Consider the following 16,616-nt stretch of genomic DNA (forward strand, 5'->3'; position numbering starts at 1 on the left):
ACCGGACCCGGACCTGACATTACGGTAAGTAAAAACATCAACGGGAACGCCATTAAGAATGATTTTCTTGGTGCCCGTATTTTTGTGGAGCGTCGAAGGCCGACGCCTTCGGGTGCGATGGCTGTAGCATGTAACGGCCCATCACGTGCAGCAGGAGTGTCAGCCGGAGAGTTCCGGTTCACTCCTCTCGGTTCAGGTCCGCGGACTCCTAATGAGTTCCCAACGGCAGCTTCTCGTTCCAGCGTCGGAATGCTTACGCAATCGACGAACGGTTTCATACGTTCCACATGAACGATTTCTGTTTTAACCGTTCGGCCCAGCCGCAACTCGTAGTTACTAGGGGTGGTCTGTCGTACGACCGTGTACGGTCCCAACCAACGATGTAAAAGCTTCTCAGATTTTCCTACCTTTCTGATAGGCTTGTAGATGAGTACCTCTTCTCCAGGCAGATATGTCGTCCCCTCCCTCCGACTCTCGTCGTAAACTTTTTTCTGCTTCCGCTGCACAGCAGCAGCGTGAGCCTGTACTTCCAATCGGGCCTGTTGAAGACGTTCCACCGCCCACTCGGACGGATCCCGGTCAGGTGGAGGTACCCAATTTGGATCCGCGTTCAGAGCGCCATCGATGGGGAGAACAGCTTCTCTTCCATACACCAGGTAGAATGGAGTTCGTCCCGTACTTTCATGTCGGCTGGTGTTGTAAGCAAACGTTACGAAAGGTAACGACTCGTCCCAATCCTTATGGTCGAAGCTAACATACATGGACAGCATGTCAGCTAGTGTGTGGTTCAACCTTTCCACCAAACCATTTGCCTGGTGACGATAAGCCGTTGTCGTACGATGGTTCATCTCCAGGGCCTGTTGCAGGCCCTTTTGACCTTTTGAGTTACCTCAGCAGTGAAGCAACGCCCCTGGTCGGTCGTCAGCTGGCGTGGAGCTCCATGTCTTAACAGCACTTATTTCACCAAAAAATCTGCTACCTCCGACGCATCTGCTGAAGGTAGAGCTCGAGTCTCCGCCCACTTGGTGACGTAATCCACGGCTACAACAATACTTTTATTCCCACTCTTGGACAGTGGAAAAGGTCCCAGAATATCCATCCCCAGTCTCTCGAATGGACGTTCACTTCTTTGAATTTCCATAAACCCCGCTGGTCGCGCGCACAAAATCACGCACGTCCTCGGCCAAGGCCCACCAGTAGTATCTACCTCTTACTTTGTCAAGAGTACGAGTGACACCTAGGTGGCCGGCGGTAATGTCATGATGGCAAGAGCGCATTATCTCGTTCTTAAATGATTGAGGCACACATAGCCTTAGTAGGAGGCCGTCGTCAACGACCTTGGTCTGGAACAGCAGACCGTCCTAAAGGCGATACTGGCTGTATTTCCTTCTTTTCTCCAGCCCCGCAAAGACTTGGTCCCACTCCACTTGCTGCGCTTGCTGAAACTCACTCTTACTTTCAGTGTCAATACTAAAGGCAGCTAGAGTACAATACAGCTGTTCGTCGAGCTCCTGCGGTGCGTCGACCGGATAGCGGGAAAACGCATCTGCATCCGTATGTAGTCTTCCATTGCGGTGTATGATCCGTAGCAGAAATTCCTGAAGCTGAAGGCTCCAGCGAGCTAAACGTCTGGCTAGATCCTTCTTGGTTATTAGCCAACAAAGAGCGTGGTGATCGGTCACCACCAAAGTATCCATTTCCCAAATGTAGCTCCGAAATTTCTTGACGGCCCAAACCAAAGCGAGACACTCTTTCTCCATGATTGAGTAATTTGACTCACTTGGAGACAAGAGGCGACTCGCGTAGGCCAGGGGCCTCTCAATGTTATTTACACGTTGTAGTAACACCGCTCCTAAACCGTAGTCACAGGCGTCAGGGTGTATCTCGAACGGCCTTGTAAAATCGGGATAGGCCAAAGTGGCCGCACTCACTAGAGCCTGCTTCATCAGCTCAAAGCTGACTTCTTGCGACTCTTCCCACACGAAGCAACCACCCTTTTTAAACATGTCCGTCAGGGGTTTGGCTGTGTGTGCAAACTGAGGAATGAACCGGCTATAATACGAGCAAACCCTTACAAAACTACGTACACACTTCAACTGTTCACTCGGCTTACATAGGGTCGACGGAGAAGGAAAGTTTGCGACCGCATTAATTTTTTCTGGGTCAGGCCTAACTCCATCCCCACTAATGACGTGGCCCAAAGCCTTGACTTCGCTGGCCCCAAACTGACACTTCACCAACTTAATTTTCAACAAGGCCTTCCGCATGGCGGTCAACACTTGTCGCACTCGCACCAAGTGTTCCTCTGCATCAGCCGCGTAGATGATGATGTCGTCCAGGTAAACGAGGCAAATCGTCCATCTCAACCCGTTTAAAACCAAATCCATCATGCGTTGGAACGTCCCCGATGCGGAGGCCAACCCGAAGGGCATAACCAGAAACTGATAAAGCCCGTCGGGGGTGACAAACGTCGTCTTGACTTTATCCTCTTCGTTTAGTGGTACTTGCCAGTACCCACTCTCCAGATCCAGCGTCAAGAAGATGCTAGCGTTCCCCATCCGAGACAACGTCTCTTCGATCCTCGGCAACGGGTAAACATCCTTTACGGATATGGCGTTGAGGCGGCGATAGTCGACACAAAAACGCCAACTTCCATCCTTTTTCTTCACTAAGACCACAGGTGATACCCACGGGCTTGTTGAACGTTCAATTACACTTCGGCTCAGCATTTCGTCCACTTGTTTCTGCACAATAGCCCTCTGTTTCCAAGCACTCTTGTTGGGAGACTGATGTACCGGCGTGGCTGTACCAGTATTTATGCAATGCTCTGCAAGATTGAAAACCCGAATATTCAGGATCGACGAACCCCCCGGTAGACCCATTTTAACCCGCAAAAAACAAGACAAGATCTGCTCTCTTACTTGAGTTGTGGACGTTCAAACGAATAAGAAGCTCGGCCAGGCCTGTGGTCCTATACCCAAGCAATTTAAGGTACCAATACCCGCTGGTCACACCTTCCAAGGACCTCTCAACAGCACCTGCCTCCTAGTTTCTTACTCTCCCACTTCATCCCCTAACAACTCAGAATCAAGCACAATTATGTTACCTTATTTTACCAGGAAGGTCTACCCTGCATCTCCACCATGTAACGAGTTATCGCCGATGGGTTCGGTGAATCAATATCGGTGTATTTAACCTCTTCACACACTCAAGCATTACACAAAGTAAACATAACTGTTCTATCTAACTACTGGCCAAGAAGGTCTACACTACAGTCCCATTTATAGTCTTTCAGGCGTGGGAAAGGGTCAGTCGGCGAATCCGATGCATCAGCAATCGGGTGACACTCGAATGACACTTCCGTCGGTCGTTTGTCTATCCATTACAGCTATAACGGATGGTGAGAGTTCTCTTACAATGATGCGTGAACGCTACAATATCAATCAACTAAAACAAGTTTCCGTTTGTAGTATAAGCAAGGATGACTCTCCTGTCGTGTAATGGTACCTCTTGAATTTTCGTTTTATGCACAGTTTAGATCTTAAATTAAATCACGATATTTCAATTTAAAACCAATAACAAGGACTGAACATTGTGTGTTTTATTCCACTGATTCATAAAATGACAGGGATTTTTGGGTTGAAGGGTAAACATAAATATAAATCTCCAAAAACAAGTTTCCGTTTGTAGTATAAGCAAGGATTACTCTTCTGTCGTGTAATGGTATGCCTTTTCTATATCAAGGAATACCGCCGTTGTGGATTTATTTTCGTTGAATCCATTGTTGATTGCAGATTCTAGACGTATTAGATTATCAGTTGTTGTACACCCGTTCCTAAACCCGGTCTGGAATTTTGGGAGGAGTCGATTTTTTTCAGCATACCATTTTAATCTGTTATTTATTATTCTTTCCAGGACTTTGCAGAGGCATGATGTGAGGGATATTGGCCTATAGGAATCAGGCAAATTCGGTGGCTTGTTCGGCTTTGGTATGGGTACGACGATGGCATTCTTCCATTCTGGAGGTAAGTATCCGGAGCTGAACGAGATGTTTAGTAGTTCTAGTAGGGTACATCGATTTTCTTTGTCAAGCTTTGTAATCATTTCATTATGGACTTTATCTCTTCCCATAGCTTTATTGGGAAGTCTATTGATGCTTATATTCAACTTCGTTTTGGAAATGGGTAGGTTGAGCGGGTGGATTTCATTGTTGTCGATTGCATCCTGTATGATTTGCTTATACAGTTCGGTGCGGCCGTCCTTTCTCTCTTCTTTTTCGATCGGGCAGAATTGGTTAAGTAGTGTTTGCGCTTTTTCGGCTGGGTTGGTTGTTAGTTCTCCATTGCTTTTGGTGATGGGTGTGGTGCTGTGGTGACTTGGTTGTCCATTCATTGTGTGTTTCGTAAATTTCCAGAAGGCGGATGTATTCTTGTCCATGGACGAGATGTAGTTGCTCCAGGATTGGTTCTTTGCTGATATAATTGTTTTTTTTTTATTGCTTCTAGTTTGTTAAGATGGGTTTTGTCTGCTGGGAGAAGTGTTGTACGCCATTTTTTGTATGCCTTCCTTGCTGCTTTTGTTGTTGTTTTGCAGAGGGGGGTCCACCATGGTTTGTTTGATTCCTTTTTCTCTTTTGCGGGTGAGAAGTATTTATAGGATGTTTCCATTAAGTTTGTGTAAAAGATTTTGAATGCTTCCTCCGGGGATGTAGCTGCATTTAGAGATGTTGGTGTAACATTTCGTTTTATTTCCTTGTTCCAGTTTTCCCACTTGCGTTTGTTGAATTTCCAATGGTCGTTTTGTGAAGTTAAGGGAGGGGAGTTGGTGTTTAGTTGTTGATAATAGGGAGGTGGTCGCTAGCCCAGTATGTTTCGGTGTGGATGTCGGTACGATAGGCCAGGTCTGGGGAAGTAAACGTTAGGTCTATGGTTGAGTTGTGTCTTCCGTTTGGATTTGGTCGGGTTCCTAGGTTCTTCGGGGTGCAGAGAATTAATCTGTTATCATTTAGAAGTAGGTCCGTCACATCTCTGCCGCATCTATTTTGTTGGTGGTGGTCTTCCCATACTTCTGAATGGGCATTCAAATCCCCTCCGATTACTAAGCTGTTTTTGGTTGCGTTTAGGATGTCCGTTAGTTCTTGGTAAGTGTTTAGGTTCCCGTCTGGGCAATATATTGATACTATATCTATTGCTTTGTTGTTTTTTAGGTAGATGGTGGCTCCTACGGCTTCTATGTTTGGTGATTGTGGAAGAGATATGGAGGCCGCTCGTATATTCTTTTTGATGAGGATCGCTACGCCTCCACCGTGATTGTTCCGGTTTAGGTAGAACGTATTGAACGCTGAGAACTTAGGTACGTATCCATCTTTCCAAAAAGTTTCACTGATTATAACAATGTGTGGGTCATGGTATCTTATGTTGTATTTAAATTCTTGTAATTTTGCTTTATAAAGACTTCGGGCATTCCATTGGATGATCTTGATCGGCTTAATCATTTTCGACTTTTATCTGTAGTGTTAGTTGGTGGTTTGGCGGGTGGTTTGGCGGGTGGTGGGATGCTTTGGAGAAGGGCTGTGATTGCTGACAGTTGAGTATTGTTAGAGGTGAATCCAGATTCCATATCCTTTTTGATTTTTTCAATTGCCGATGGCAGGTTGGTGAGTGGGGTTATTTTCTCTTGTATGTCTGCTACTGTATCTTCGAGGGCTGCGATCCTTGCTGTTGTAGTGGGTTGTATTATGGTGATTCCTTCGATTTGTTTCCTTAGGTAGTCGATTTCGCGACGGAGGTCTTCTACTTCAGGGTCGGTGTTGGTGGAGGTTTTGAATTTTGGTAGCTGGGTTGGTCTCATGGGTTCCGGGTTGTTCAGGATTTTGCTTGCTTCTGTGATGGGGATCCTGTTTTCGTAGGCAAATTTAATTATCTGTTGCCTGTTGTTGTACTTGGGGCACTCCATTGTCCCTGCTGAATGACCTGGTTTTAAACATGTGGGGCACTTTGTTGGGTTGTTGCATGGTGTAGTGTTGCAGTGTTGTTCTGCACATTGTTTGCAGGTGGGGGGTGCCGTACATTTTTCTTCAGGGTGGCCGAAGTTCCAGCATATGCGGCAGAGAGCCGGTCTTGGTATGAATTGCTTCACTGGAAAGACTTCATGGGCCATGATTACTTCGCGGGGGAGTTGGGGGGTGTTGAAGTAGAGAGTGACAGTTTTTAGGGGTATTCTACTGCCATCTGTTGATAGGGACGAGAATCTCTGGACTTTAACTAATCCTTGGTCAGCTGGCAGGGAAAGGATGTCCTCTTCTTTGTCTTTGATGGGTACATTTCTGATAACGCCTCTGATGGATGCCTCTGACATGGCGAGTGTGCAATTTATGTTGAGGTTATTAACTACCTTTAAGTCTAGGAGTTGTTTTTTTTGTTTTGTTGATGACGGATATATGTTGAGGTCCCCTTTGTATGTCCATTTTGTTCCTGATTTGACTTGCCCTACGATATCTGTTAGGGCGTGCATGAAGTGCTTTTTTACGGTGATACTTAGATCAAGGAATGATTTGGGATCACTGGTGAGGTGTATGATCACAGGTGCTCCACTGCATGGTTGGTCGAATAGGTCGGAGAAGCGGGGGGGTCCTGGACGTGGATTGTGGTTATCATTGGCGTTCTTGCGTTTGGTGGATAGCTCTTCGTATTCCATTGGGGCACTTTGGTCGATGGCACTTGATACGGGCGATACACAGCCAGGGCTGTTCCAACTCATGGCGTGGTTATAAAACCACGCCACGTAAGCGTGGTTATAAAACTACGCCACGTAAGCGTGGTTATTTGGGGATGGGTAGGCGGCACAAAAGCTTTAAGGCACTAGCTTGGGGCAGATTTGGCGCACTAGTCGACACGTCTTATTACGTTTGCGTCCAAGTTGTCCAAATGTACAGTATCCTGCACAAAAAGGTGAACACCGATTTGTTTTGAAAAAGCCATGTGTCGGTAGAAAATATTAATAGTTTACCTTTTTAAGGAGAGGTAGGGCGGTTTTGGTGCAAAATCATTATAAGGGGGGTTGGGTAATGTCAGTCCAGACACCTTTTTTTTGCCCTAGGTATCAAATGTCTGGAAAAGTGTAGACTCGGTAGACTCCCCTACCCCCCGGCTAAGTAGAAAATTTTTGCAATACAAAATAGTCTTTCCATTACTCGTTATTGTCATTATCGGGTCGGGTAATCGGGTAGCATATGGAAACACAAAATTATTTTTATCAGTATGCTAGCAGTTAGTTAGAAATTGTTACTGGCTTGTTGGATACGTTTCCGTTGGCGACGCGGGAGATCCGCGTTCTAGACTTGGATGAAACAACTTTTTACAAAATTATTGCTTTCATGAAAACAGTGTAATTGTTTGCGAATTAAATAATCATTAATCGCATATAAATACTTTTTTCAAAATTTTAAATATTATATATCTCATCAAAATTTTATTTAATTATATTCATTAGTTAGATTTGCTCTGATTACTATTAATCCATACAAGGTGTGAACGCGGAACTCCCGCGTAGCCGACGGAAACGTATCCAATAAGCCACTAACAATTTAGTAACAGATAGCTAGCATACTGATAAAAATAATTTTGTGTTTCCATATGCTACCCGATTACCCGACCCGATAATGACAATAACGAGTAATGGAAAGACTCTATTTTGTATTGCAAAAATTGTTCTACTTAGCCGGGGGGTAGGGGAGTCTACCGATGATACAGTCTACACTTTTTTCCAGACATTTAATACCTAGGGGAAAAAAAGTGTCTGGACTGACATTACCCAACACCCCTTATGATGATTTTGCGCCAAAACCGCCTTACCTCTCCTTAAAAAGGTAAACTATCAGTATTTTCTACCCACAGATGGCTTTTTCAAAATTAATCGGTGTTCACCTTTTTGTGCAGGATACTGTACTTGTATTCAATGAAAATACTCTGTGATATTATGGGTTTATACTTCTACATGTAAACAGAATCAAATATACTTGTATTCAATGTGAATACACTGTGATATTATGAGTTTATACTTCTACATGTAAAGAGAATCAAATATACTTGTATTCAATGTGAATACACTGTGATACCATAAGTTTATACTTCCACATGTAAACAGAATCAAATATACTTGTATTCAATGTGAATACACTGTAATACCATGATTTTTTACTTCTATTTGTAAACAGAATCAAATATTCTTGTATTCAATGTGAATACACTGTTATACCATGAGTTTTTACTTCTATATGTAAACAGGATCAAATATACTTGTATTCAATGTAAATACACTGTGATACCATGAGTTTTTACTTCTATATGTAAACAGGATCAAATATACTTGTATTCAATTTAAATACAATGTGATACCATAAGTTTTTACATCTATATGTAAACAGAAGGTAGCCGGTGAAATAGGACTGAAACGAAATAGGACTGAAACGAAATAGGACTGGAGAAATAGGACTGAAAATTTCCAGTCCTATTTTTAAAGGAGAAATAGGACTGGAAAAATAGGACTGTGTTTTCAAAACTTTTAGGTCAGTCCTATTTCTCCATGCCATTAGTCCTATTTCGTCAGACTTTCAGGGACATTGATCCACCAATCCAGTGGGCGAGAGGGGGAGGGATATTGAACATTGCAAAGGCGTCGGCTTATATACTTCCCTCATTGAAAAGAGCGATGATGTTAGATTACTAATTAAATCGATCGCAAAACATTTATTTTTTATCCTATTTAAATTTAAGTTGTTGAGGAATATGCAACTTATTGTATACAATACAGTTCATTTAATAAAATGTATTTTTGATAAATGCAGAAATTTTTATTACGTTTATTTCACTCTATTTCGTCATAATGATCACATTTTACTTTTTTGACTTGTTCACACAGCTTTGGTGGTGGCTTTGAACCACCACACAAAAATATATTACCATTCGTGGGTCTGTGTTTATCATTTATTTGTTATTTATTTACTATTCCGCTATGTTTTGTAAAACAAATTATTTTTAAACAATGCGTTATGTGCAAAGCTATTGTAATCTGTATGTAGTAACCCATACCACACTGTTATCTCCTTGCAGTGTGATACGAGTAATGGTGTGTTCGAATCACTGTGGCGTCTATAATCCGAAGGTTTTTGATAAAATTCGTGTATTGCCTAATTATAAATAGAAGAATGATGATAATGTATCTACACCAGTATGAAGACACATTCCTCACCAACAGCAAGAGGAAGTGTTGAGATGCAAGAAGACGCAAGAGAGAAAAGTTGGTAGACAGTAGTGGAAGGTTGAAGTAGAAATACAGATTACATTTTAACAATTCCTCAACTTCTTTACCAAGAAGAGGATTTTACCACCAAGTGGATGACTCACCACAGCATTGTGGTGAGTCATCCACAATGCTGAACAGCAGCTTAAGCAGCTTAAGACTTTTTCTCCTTAAGCCAAGGAAGTTGAAGATGACTGCCGGCGGCGAATCAAAATAAGAGATTTATGGAAGTAGAGGATCATCGCCTTAAGCAGCTTAAGACTTTTGTATTCTTAAGCCAAGGAAGTTGAAGATGGTTGCCGGCGGCAAATAGAAAGAAGAGATTTATGGAAGCAGAAGATCATCGCCTTAAGCAGCTTAAGAGTTATGGTGGCAAATGACCTTGCATCCTGGGAGCTGATGACTACTGCCGGCGGCGAATTGAAACAAGAGATTTACGTAATTCCACGTGATCTTCACTCACCGCAAAAGCAAGAAGAAGTGCTTCCTTCCTATTCGCCAAGAAGAGTAATTAAGTCTGGCTCCTCCCCTTTTATGTTCCTTCAACTTTGATGGATAAACTATATGTCACAACAATACGTCAAAAAACTTAATAGTTCTTCTTAGCTTTGCTCTATCACTTACCACTACCATGTCTTCAGCTCTCTCTCAGTGTTCGGGATGCAAATCCAGTATTGCTGGCCGGAAGCAATTCTGCGTTTGTGTTGTCTGCCAAGTTCCTGTCCATCGTCTTTGCTGTGGTGTTACCTTCCATAGGGGTATTTCGCCTTCATGGAAGGAGTTCAGCAGCTCTTATCGGTGCGCCATGTGTTCTGGCAGTGTAGTTTCTAGCAAAGATGTAGCTGATGGAGTGGATGCTGAGGATGCTGTAGCTGGGGGATCGACTGACGATGTTGCTTCTGTTGCAGTTGCTGTCTCCGATGGTGGCCGCCCCAAGAGGTTGCTGAAACCCAGAAGTATTTTCGACCCTTCACATGTTGGCAAGAAAAAGCCTCTAGCTACAGCTTCTCCACTTCGTCCCTCATCACCACGTCAGCGCTCAACACCTCGTACATCTCCTCAGACTCATTCTTCGCGTCGTCCATCTTCACCACCTTTCCCCCTCTCTCCGTTGACAATGTCACCCTTGGTGAGTCTTGTTGCGTCTCCTGTTCTTTTTTTGTTGTCTCCTCTTCTTAGATCAACTCCTCCAGTTCCACCACCACGACGAAGACGCAGAGCCCAACTTCAACCTCAGGAAGAGATGATCGTCGATATTCTACCAGACCTGTCTCCAGCAACTGCAATCCCAAGGCGACCATACGAAAGCGATGGAAGAAGAGAAGAATCATTTGCCGAACCCGACGAATCAGCGATGGAGGTAAATCCCTTTCTGTAATAACTATTTTCTTTATTTGCTTTATTTACTAAATGTTATCTGCAGCAATCATCGTTTCAGGAACCGACAGAGCCATCCTACAAGATTCATGAGGAGGGAACCAACAAGGGACTCCAGAAGCTTACTGATGGATTAGGTAATAGTTTTATATCGACATTTATTGACTAAGACTAAAAGTTTTAATTTCCTGTTGTAGGATTTTGCTTCAGCAAAAAAGCCATCAGTAAGAGTACCTATACATGGCGCTGTACCTCCAGACCATCTGGAAACCCATGCAAGGCGATCGTGAAGCAAAAGAAAAATCCTCTGTTAGACTGCTTGCTGAATTACGACAATGTTGACTTCACCTTTGTTCCCCACGACCAAGAAAACCCCCACAATCACCCGCCAGACTTTGGAAACCAGCACAGGGTATTTTTAAGAACAAATTTATTTTTGTTTTCATATATATAATTTTGCAAATGAATACTTGATAGGTTGACATCTTCAGAGAAACCAAGAAAGCCTGCGTCGAGCAAAAATTTACGGACCCCAGGGAGATATTATTTGCTGAGCTGAAGAAACGGAAATCTCTAGAAGGAAGAGACATGCCGTATGTTGATTTGGCCACTCGTCGTCTGCGGTAAATTCTGTTCTTCTAATAAAAAGCCGGATTTATGTTAATCGCTAAGTTTATTTTACAGGTACAAAAGAGCAAAGGTAATGCCCGCCAATCCCAGGAAAGATGACCCTTTCTTTCCTGTAGAGGAAAAATTTTTCCCACCGGATTGGTACCAGGGAGCCGTCTTTGCTGGAACGGCCGAAGACCGTGCCCGGCACCTTTTTTTCTTCACCCCTACCATGAAGCGCCAACTGGAAGACTGCAAAACATGGTTCATGGACGCAACCTTCTATTTTGTTGATGAACCCATCAAACAGGTATGTTTAATCAAAAATTGGTTAATTAAAAATTGAAATAATGGTAATTATCTTTAAACATTTTCTCTGCTCACAGCTCTTCACAATCAACGGATTCATCAAGAACGACAAAAATGAAATTAAACAAATCCCCTTATTGTTTTGTTGCATGACCAGGAGAAGGGCAGCCGACTACAGCGCTGTATTCCAGAAGATTAAGGTAATTTAAAATCTTTAAAGAATCATTAATATACTAATTAATACTAAATTTTATACTGTTATAGGAAATTATCCCACTGCCAAGAGTCCAGCGGATCGTGACCGATTTCGAACGCGCTATATTCATGGCTGTCCGCAAGCACTTTGTTGATTGCCAGCACTTTGGCTGCAATTTCCACTGGTGCCAAGCCGTTCTGAAAAAGGTCAAGGATCTTCACCTCGCCACCATATACAACAACAAGGGGCCGAATCCAGTTCGAGACTTTGTGTTTCGCCTGCTATGCCTCGCATATCTTCCTGGTAAATAACTAAACCAAATTTTAATCGAATGGTCATAAATTAACTTGTTTTTTTGTTTTTTGTAAAGCTGGTAAAATTCCTGGAGTGTTCGACGCATTGAAGAGCTCGGCACCTAGCGAACTTACGGCACTAATGGATCATATGGAGCGGAATTGGATTCGGGGCAAGTTTTGGACTCCGGATAACTGGTCATGCTTCAACTTGTTAACGCGCACAAATAACGACTGTGAAGGAATGCACCACCAATGGAACAAGGTAATTTAAATTTGTACAATCATACATATTGAATACATAATAATCACTATGTGTGTAGTTGGCAGGCGGATCAAATCTCAAATTCTACAAGATGACGATGGTATTGCGGAAACTGGCCGAAGACGTTTCCCTTACCAGCACGCTACTCTGCCATGACAAGATCAAAGCTCACCGGAAGAAGGACACCCAACTGAAGAATTCCATACTGTTCCAGATATGGGCCCGATACCAAAACAATGAGGTAAGTTTCATAAATTAACATAAATTGCAAATTATCCAATAACTCAGTTTACTTTTGTTTCAGTTATCAACAATGGATCTCCTAGAAGAAATTGTAAAAGAGCTGAAGTCATCCTTTCCCTCCGTCGTATCCTCACACGCCCTTAATATTGCAAATAATAATTTTAATGATGAACTTGACATGTCTGTTAATGAATTACCTTAGTTTGTTTGCTTTCCCTATTACCTACCTTAGTGTATTTTATTTCTTTTGTTTCACTTTTTACTCTTTTTTTATTTTACTTTAGTGTTTTTGTTCTTTTGTTTTTAAATTGACATAATTTTAAATAAATTGACTGATTATCTAAATTGAAAATTTTATTTAAACTAAACAGAAATTTTACAAATAATATATCATAAAAATAATATATAGATACAAACAAAGTATACTTGGCGTAACTGAGGTTTGAACACTGATTAACTGAGGTTCATGTAGCAATATATGGCTTCCTACCGATGGCTCCGGGCAAAATTTTTAACACTTCTTTTTCAGTTAATGGCCCTTTTAAATTAAATATAAATATAATTATTAGAATCAGCAAATAAGAAATTGCAGTTTACGGTTACTTACCACATGATACTAGATCACATATAAATCCTTTATAACCGGCACCATCTGCACTGTTTCACGGTAAAAATAATACTTAATTTCAGAAGGAAAAACGCCCCCCTACACTTCGTTTTGTGTGATATTGCCAGATTTCAATATGTAAATATGTAAATCAATATGTAAAACACAAATCCCTTCCGGCTATTTAATCACTATATAAAAGGAAGCTAATTAACAAATATCAGCATATATTTGAAGATGGAAGAAAACAATCAATGAAAAAACAGACCAACATTTCTATTAGAGGTAATTTTTTTATAATTACATTAAACCTAATTTATTAATGATTAATTCTTAATTTAAATGTCATTATTTGAATTGTGTAGGGTGACTTCACCTCTCCAGGTGGGCCAATGACGGCATCCACCCCGATGGATGAATCCATTTACATGGATTCCTTTGTCAGGACGGATGAGTCCATTTATGTGGATTCATCCGTTAGGACAGATGAATTCATTTACGTGGATTCATCCATCATGATGAATCCCTCTATGGATACGGATGCATCCACATTGCCGTCTTCTATTTATGTGGATTCAGACAGTGGCGAACCGGCACAAGTTGAGGGCATGGATGCCTCAACACAAGTGTCGGTTTCGCCACTGTCCACACCAGATGTAAGCTCCGGAGAGTGGGACACTACTGAACCATTGTCCCAGCCCCAAGCAACAATTGATGTGAGCTCCACAATAGACGTGAGCTTGTGAATGAAATTAAAATACATAGTTTTTTTGAATTTTTGTATAAATCTTTTAATGAACTTTATTCAGTACATTAGACTGCGTAAGACTGCAAAAATTAATTAAATCGAAATACTATTACTGAAGTTACAGGCAGTTAAAGCGTCGTCATTTTGTCAACGGTGTTTGGCAAACAATTTCCCATACAAGCCTGAGTTCAAATAACAATTTTGACCCTACTCCCTCTGCGGAATAGGGTCATCCCCCCCCTTTTCTCCCACTGGATTGGTGGATCATTGTCCTTGAAAGTATGACGAAATAGGACTAGTTCTATGGAGAAAGAGGACTAATGCCGTGGAGAAATAGGACTGACCTAAAAGTTTTAAAAACGCAGTCCTATTTTTCCAGTCCTACTTCTACTTTAGAAATAGGACTGGAAATTTTCAGTCCTATTTCTCCAGTCCTATTTCGTTTCAGTCCTATTTCACCGCCAATCAAACAGAATCAAATGTACTTGTATTCAATGTGAATACACTGTAATACCATGAGTTTTTACTTCAATATGTATACAGGATCAAATATACTTGTATTCAATGTGAATACACTGTGATATTATGATTTTATACTTCTACATGTCAAAAGAATAAAATATACTTGTATTCAATGTGAATACGCTGTGATACGATGAGTTTTTACTTCTATATATAAACAGGATCACATATAATTGTATTCAATATGAATACACTGTAATACCATGAGTTTTTACTTCTATATGTAAACAGGATCAAATATACTTGTATTCAATGTGAATACACCGTGATATTATGGGTTTATACTTCTACATGTAAACAGAATCAAATATACTTGTATTCAATGTGAATACAGTGTGGTATTATGAATTCATACTTCCACATGTAAACAGAATCAAATAGACTTGTATGCAATGTGAATACACCGTGATACCATGAGTTTTTACTTCTAAATGTAAACAGGATCAAATATACTTGTATTCAATTTAAATACAATGTGGTACCATGAGTTTTTACATCTATATGTAAACAGGATCAAATATACTAGTATTCAATATCAATACACCGTGATATTATGGGTTTATACTTCTACATGTAAACAGAATCAAATATACTTGTATTCAATGTGAATACACTGTGATACCATAAGTTTTTACTTCCACATGTAAACAGAATCAAATGTACTTGTATTCAATGAAAATACTCTGTGATATTATGGGTTTATACTTCTACATGTAAACAGATACAAATATACTTGCATTCAATGTGAATACACTGTGATATTATGAGTTTATACTTCTAAATGTAAAAAGAATCAAATATACTTGTATTCAATGTAAATACACTGTAATACCATGAGATTTAAAATCTATATGTAAACAGAATCAAATATACTTGTATTCAATGTGAATACACTGTAATGCCATGAGTTTTTACTTCTATATGTAAACAGGATCAAATATACTTGTATTCAATGTAAATACACTGTGATACCATGAGTTTTTACTTCTATATGTAAACAGGATCAAATATACTTGTATTCAATTTAAATACAATGTGATACCATGATTTTTTACTTCTATTTGTAAACAGAATCAAATATACTTGTATTCAATGTGAATACACTGTGATACCATAAGTTTATACTTCCACATGTAAACAGAATCAAATATACTTGTATTCAATGTAAATACACTGTAATACCATGAGATTTAAAATCTATATGTAAACAGAATCAAATATACTTGTATTCAATGTGAATACACTGTAATGCCATGAGTTTTTACTTCTATATGTAAACAGGATCAAATATACTTGTATTCAATGTGAATACACCGTGATATTATGGGTTTATACTTCTACATGTAAACAGAATCAAATATACTTGTATTCAATGTGAATACAGTGTGGTATTATGAATTCATACTTCCACATGTAAACAGAATAAAATAGACTTGTATGCAATGTGAATACACCGTGATACCATGAGTTTTTACTTCTAAATGTAAACAGGATCAAATATACTTGTATTCAATTTAAATACAATGTGGTACCATGAGTTTTTACATCTATATGTAAACAGGATCAAATATACTAGTATTCAATATCAATACACCGTGATATTATGGGTTTATACTTCTACATGTAAACAGAATCAAATATACTTGTATTCAATGTGAATACACTGTGATACCATAAGTTTTTACTTCCACATGTAAACAGAATCAAATGTACTTGTATTCAATGAAAATACTCTGTGATATTATGGGTTTATACTTCTACATGTAAACAGATACAAATATACTTGCATTCAATGTGAATACACTGTGATATTATGAGTTTATACTTCTAAATGTAAAAAGAATCAAATATACTTGTATTCAATGTAAATACACTGTAATACCATGAGATTTAAAATCTATATGTAAACAGAATCAAATATACTTGTATTCAATGTGAATACACTGTAATGCCATGAGTTTTTACTTCTATACGTAAACAGGATCAAATATACTTGTAATCAATGTAAATACACTGTGATACCATGAGTTTTTACTTCTATATGTAAACAGGATCAAATATACTTGTATTCAATTTAAATACAATGTGATACCATGAGTTTTTACATCTATATGTGAACAGGATCAAATATACTAGTATTCAATGTG

General features: G+C 40.1%; 1 protein-coding gene and 2 long non-coding RNA genes across 3 annotated transcripts; 2 read left to right on the forward strand and 1 right to left on the reverse strand.

The window, feature by feature from the left end:
• The first annotated feature begins 3,899 nt into the window (after nt 1-3,899).
• On the forward strand, nt 3,900-5,472 carry LOC123471309. The gene is made up of 2 exons (XR_006645777.1): nt 3,900-4,025; nt 5,207-5,472. It is a non-coding gene; the product is annotated as an uncharacterized LOC123471309 (long non-coding RNA).
• Nucleotides 5,473-11,438: 5,966 nt separating this feature from the next.
• On the forward strand, nt 11,439-12,882 carry LOC123466397. Its single transcript, XM_045171899.1, has 6 exons — nt 11,439-11,596; nt 11,673-11,795; nt 11,860-12,094; nt 12,162-12,349; nt 12,408-12,590; nt 12,654-12,882. Exons 1-6 carry the CDS (start codon nt 11,519-11,521, stop codon nt 12,792-12,794), a joined length of 948 nt encoding a protein of 315 aa, XP_045027834.1. The 5' UTR covers nt 11,439-11,518; the 3' UTR covers nt 12,795-12,882.
• Nucleotides 12,429-13,272, reverse strand: LOC116930739. The gene is made up of 4 exons (XR_006644969.1): nt 13,200-13,272; nt 13,019-13,130; nt 12,643-12,731; nt 12,429-12,554 (listed from the first exon to the last, which is right to left on the reverse strand). It is a non-coding gene; the product is annotated as an uncharacterized LOC116930739 (long non-coding RNA).
• Between the last annotated feature and the right edge of the window lie 3,344 nt (nt 13,273-16,616).

Source organism: Daphnia magna, linkage group LG4 (genome assembly GCF_020631705.1).
Source record: "Daphnia magna isolate NIES linkage group LG4, ASM2063170v1.1, whole genome shotgun sequence".
NCBI lineage: Eukaryota > Metazoa > Arthropoda > Branchiopoda > Diplostraca > Daphniidae > Daphnia > Daphnia magna.

Excerpts from the sequence above, each read along its gene's own strand:
- LOC123466397 (XM_045171899.1), top strand. The coding sequence starts at position 11,519 with ATGAAGCGCCAACTGGAAGACTGCAAAACATGGTTCATGGACGCAACC. Across the intron at positions 12,350-12,407 it reads TGCACCACCAATGGAACAAG|TTGGCAGGCGGATCAAATCT; the intron begins GTAATTTAAATT and ends CTATGTGTGTAG. Across the intron at positions 12,591-12,653 it reads CCCGATACCAAAACAATGAG|TTATCAACAATGGATCTCCT; the intron begins GTAAGTTTCATA and ends CTTTTGTTTCAG.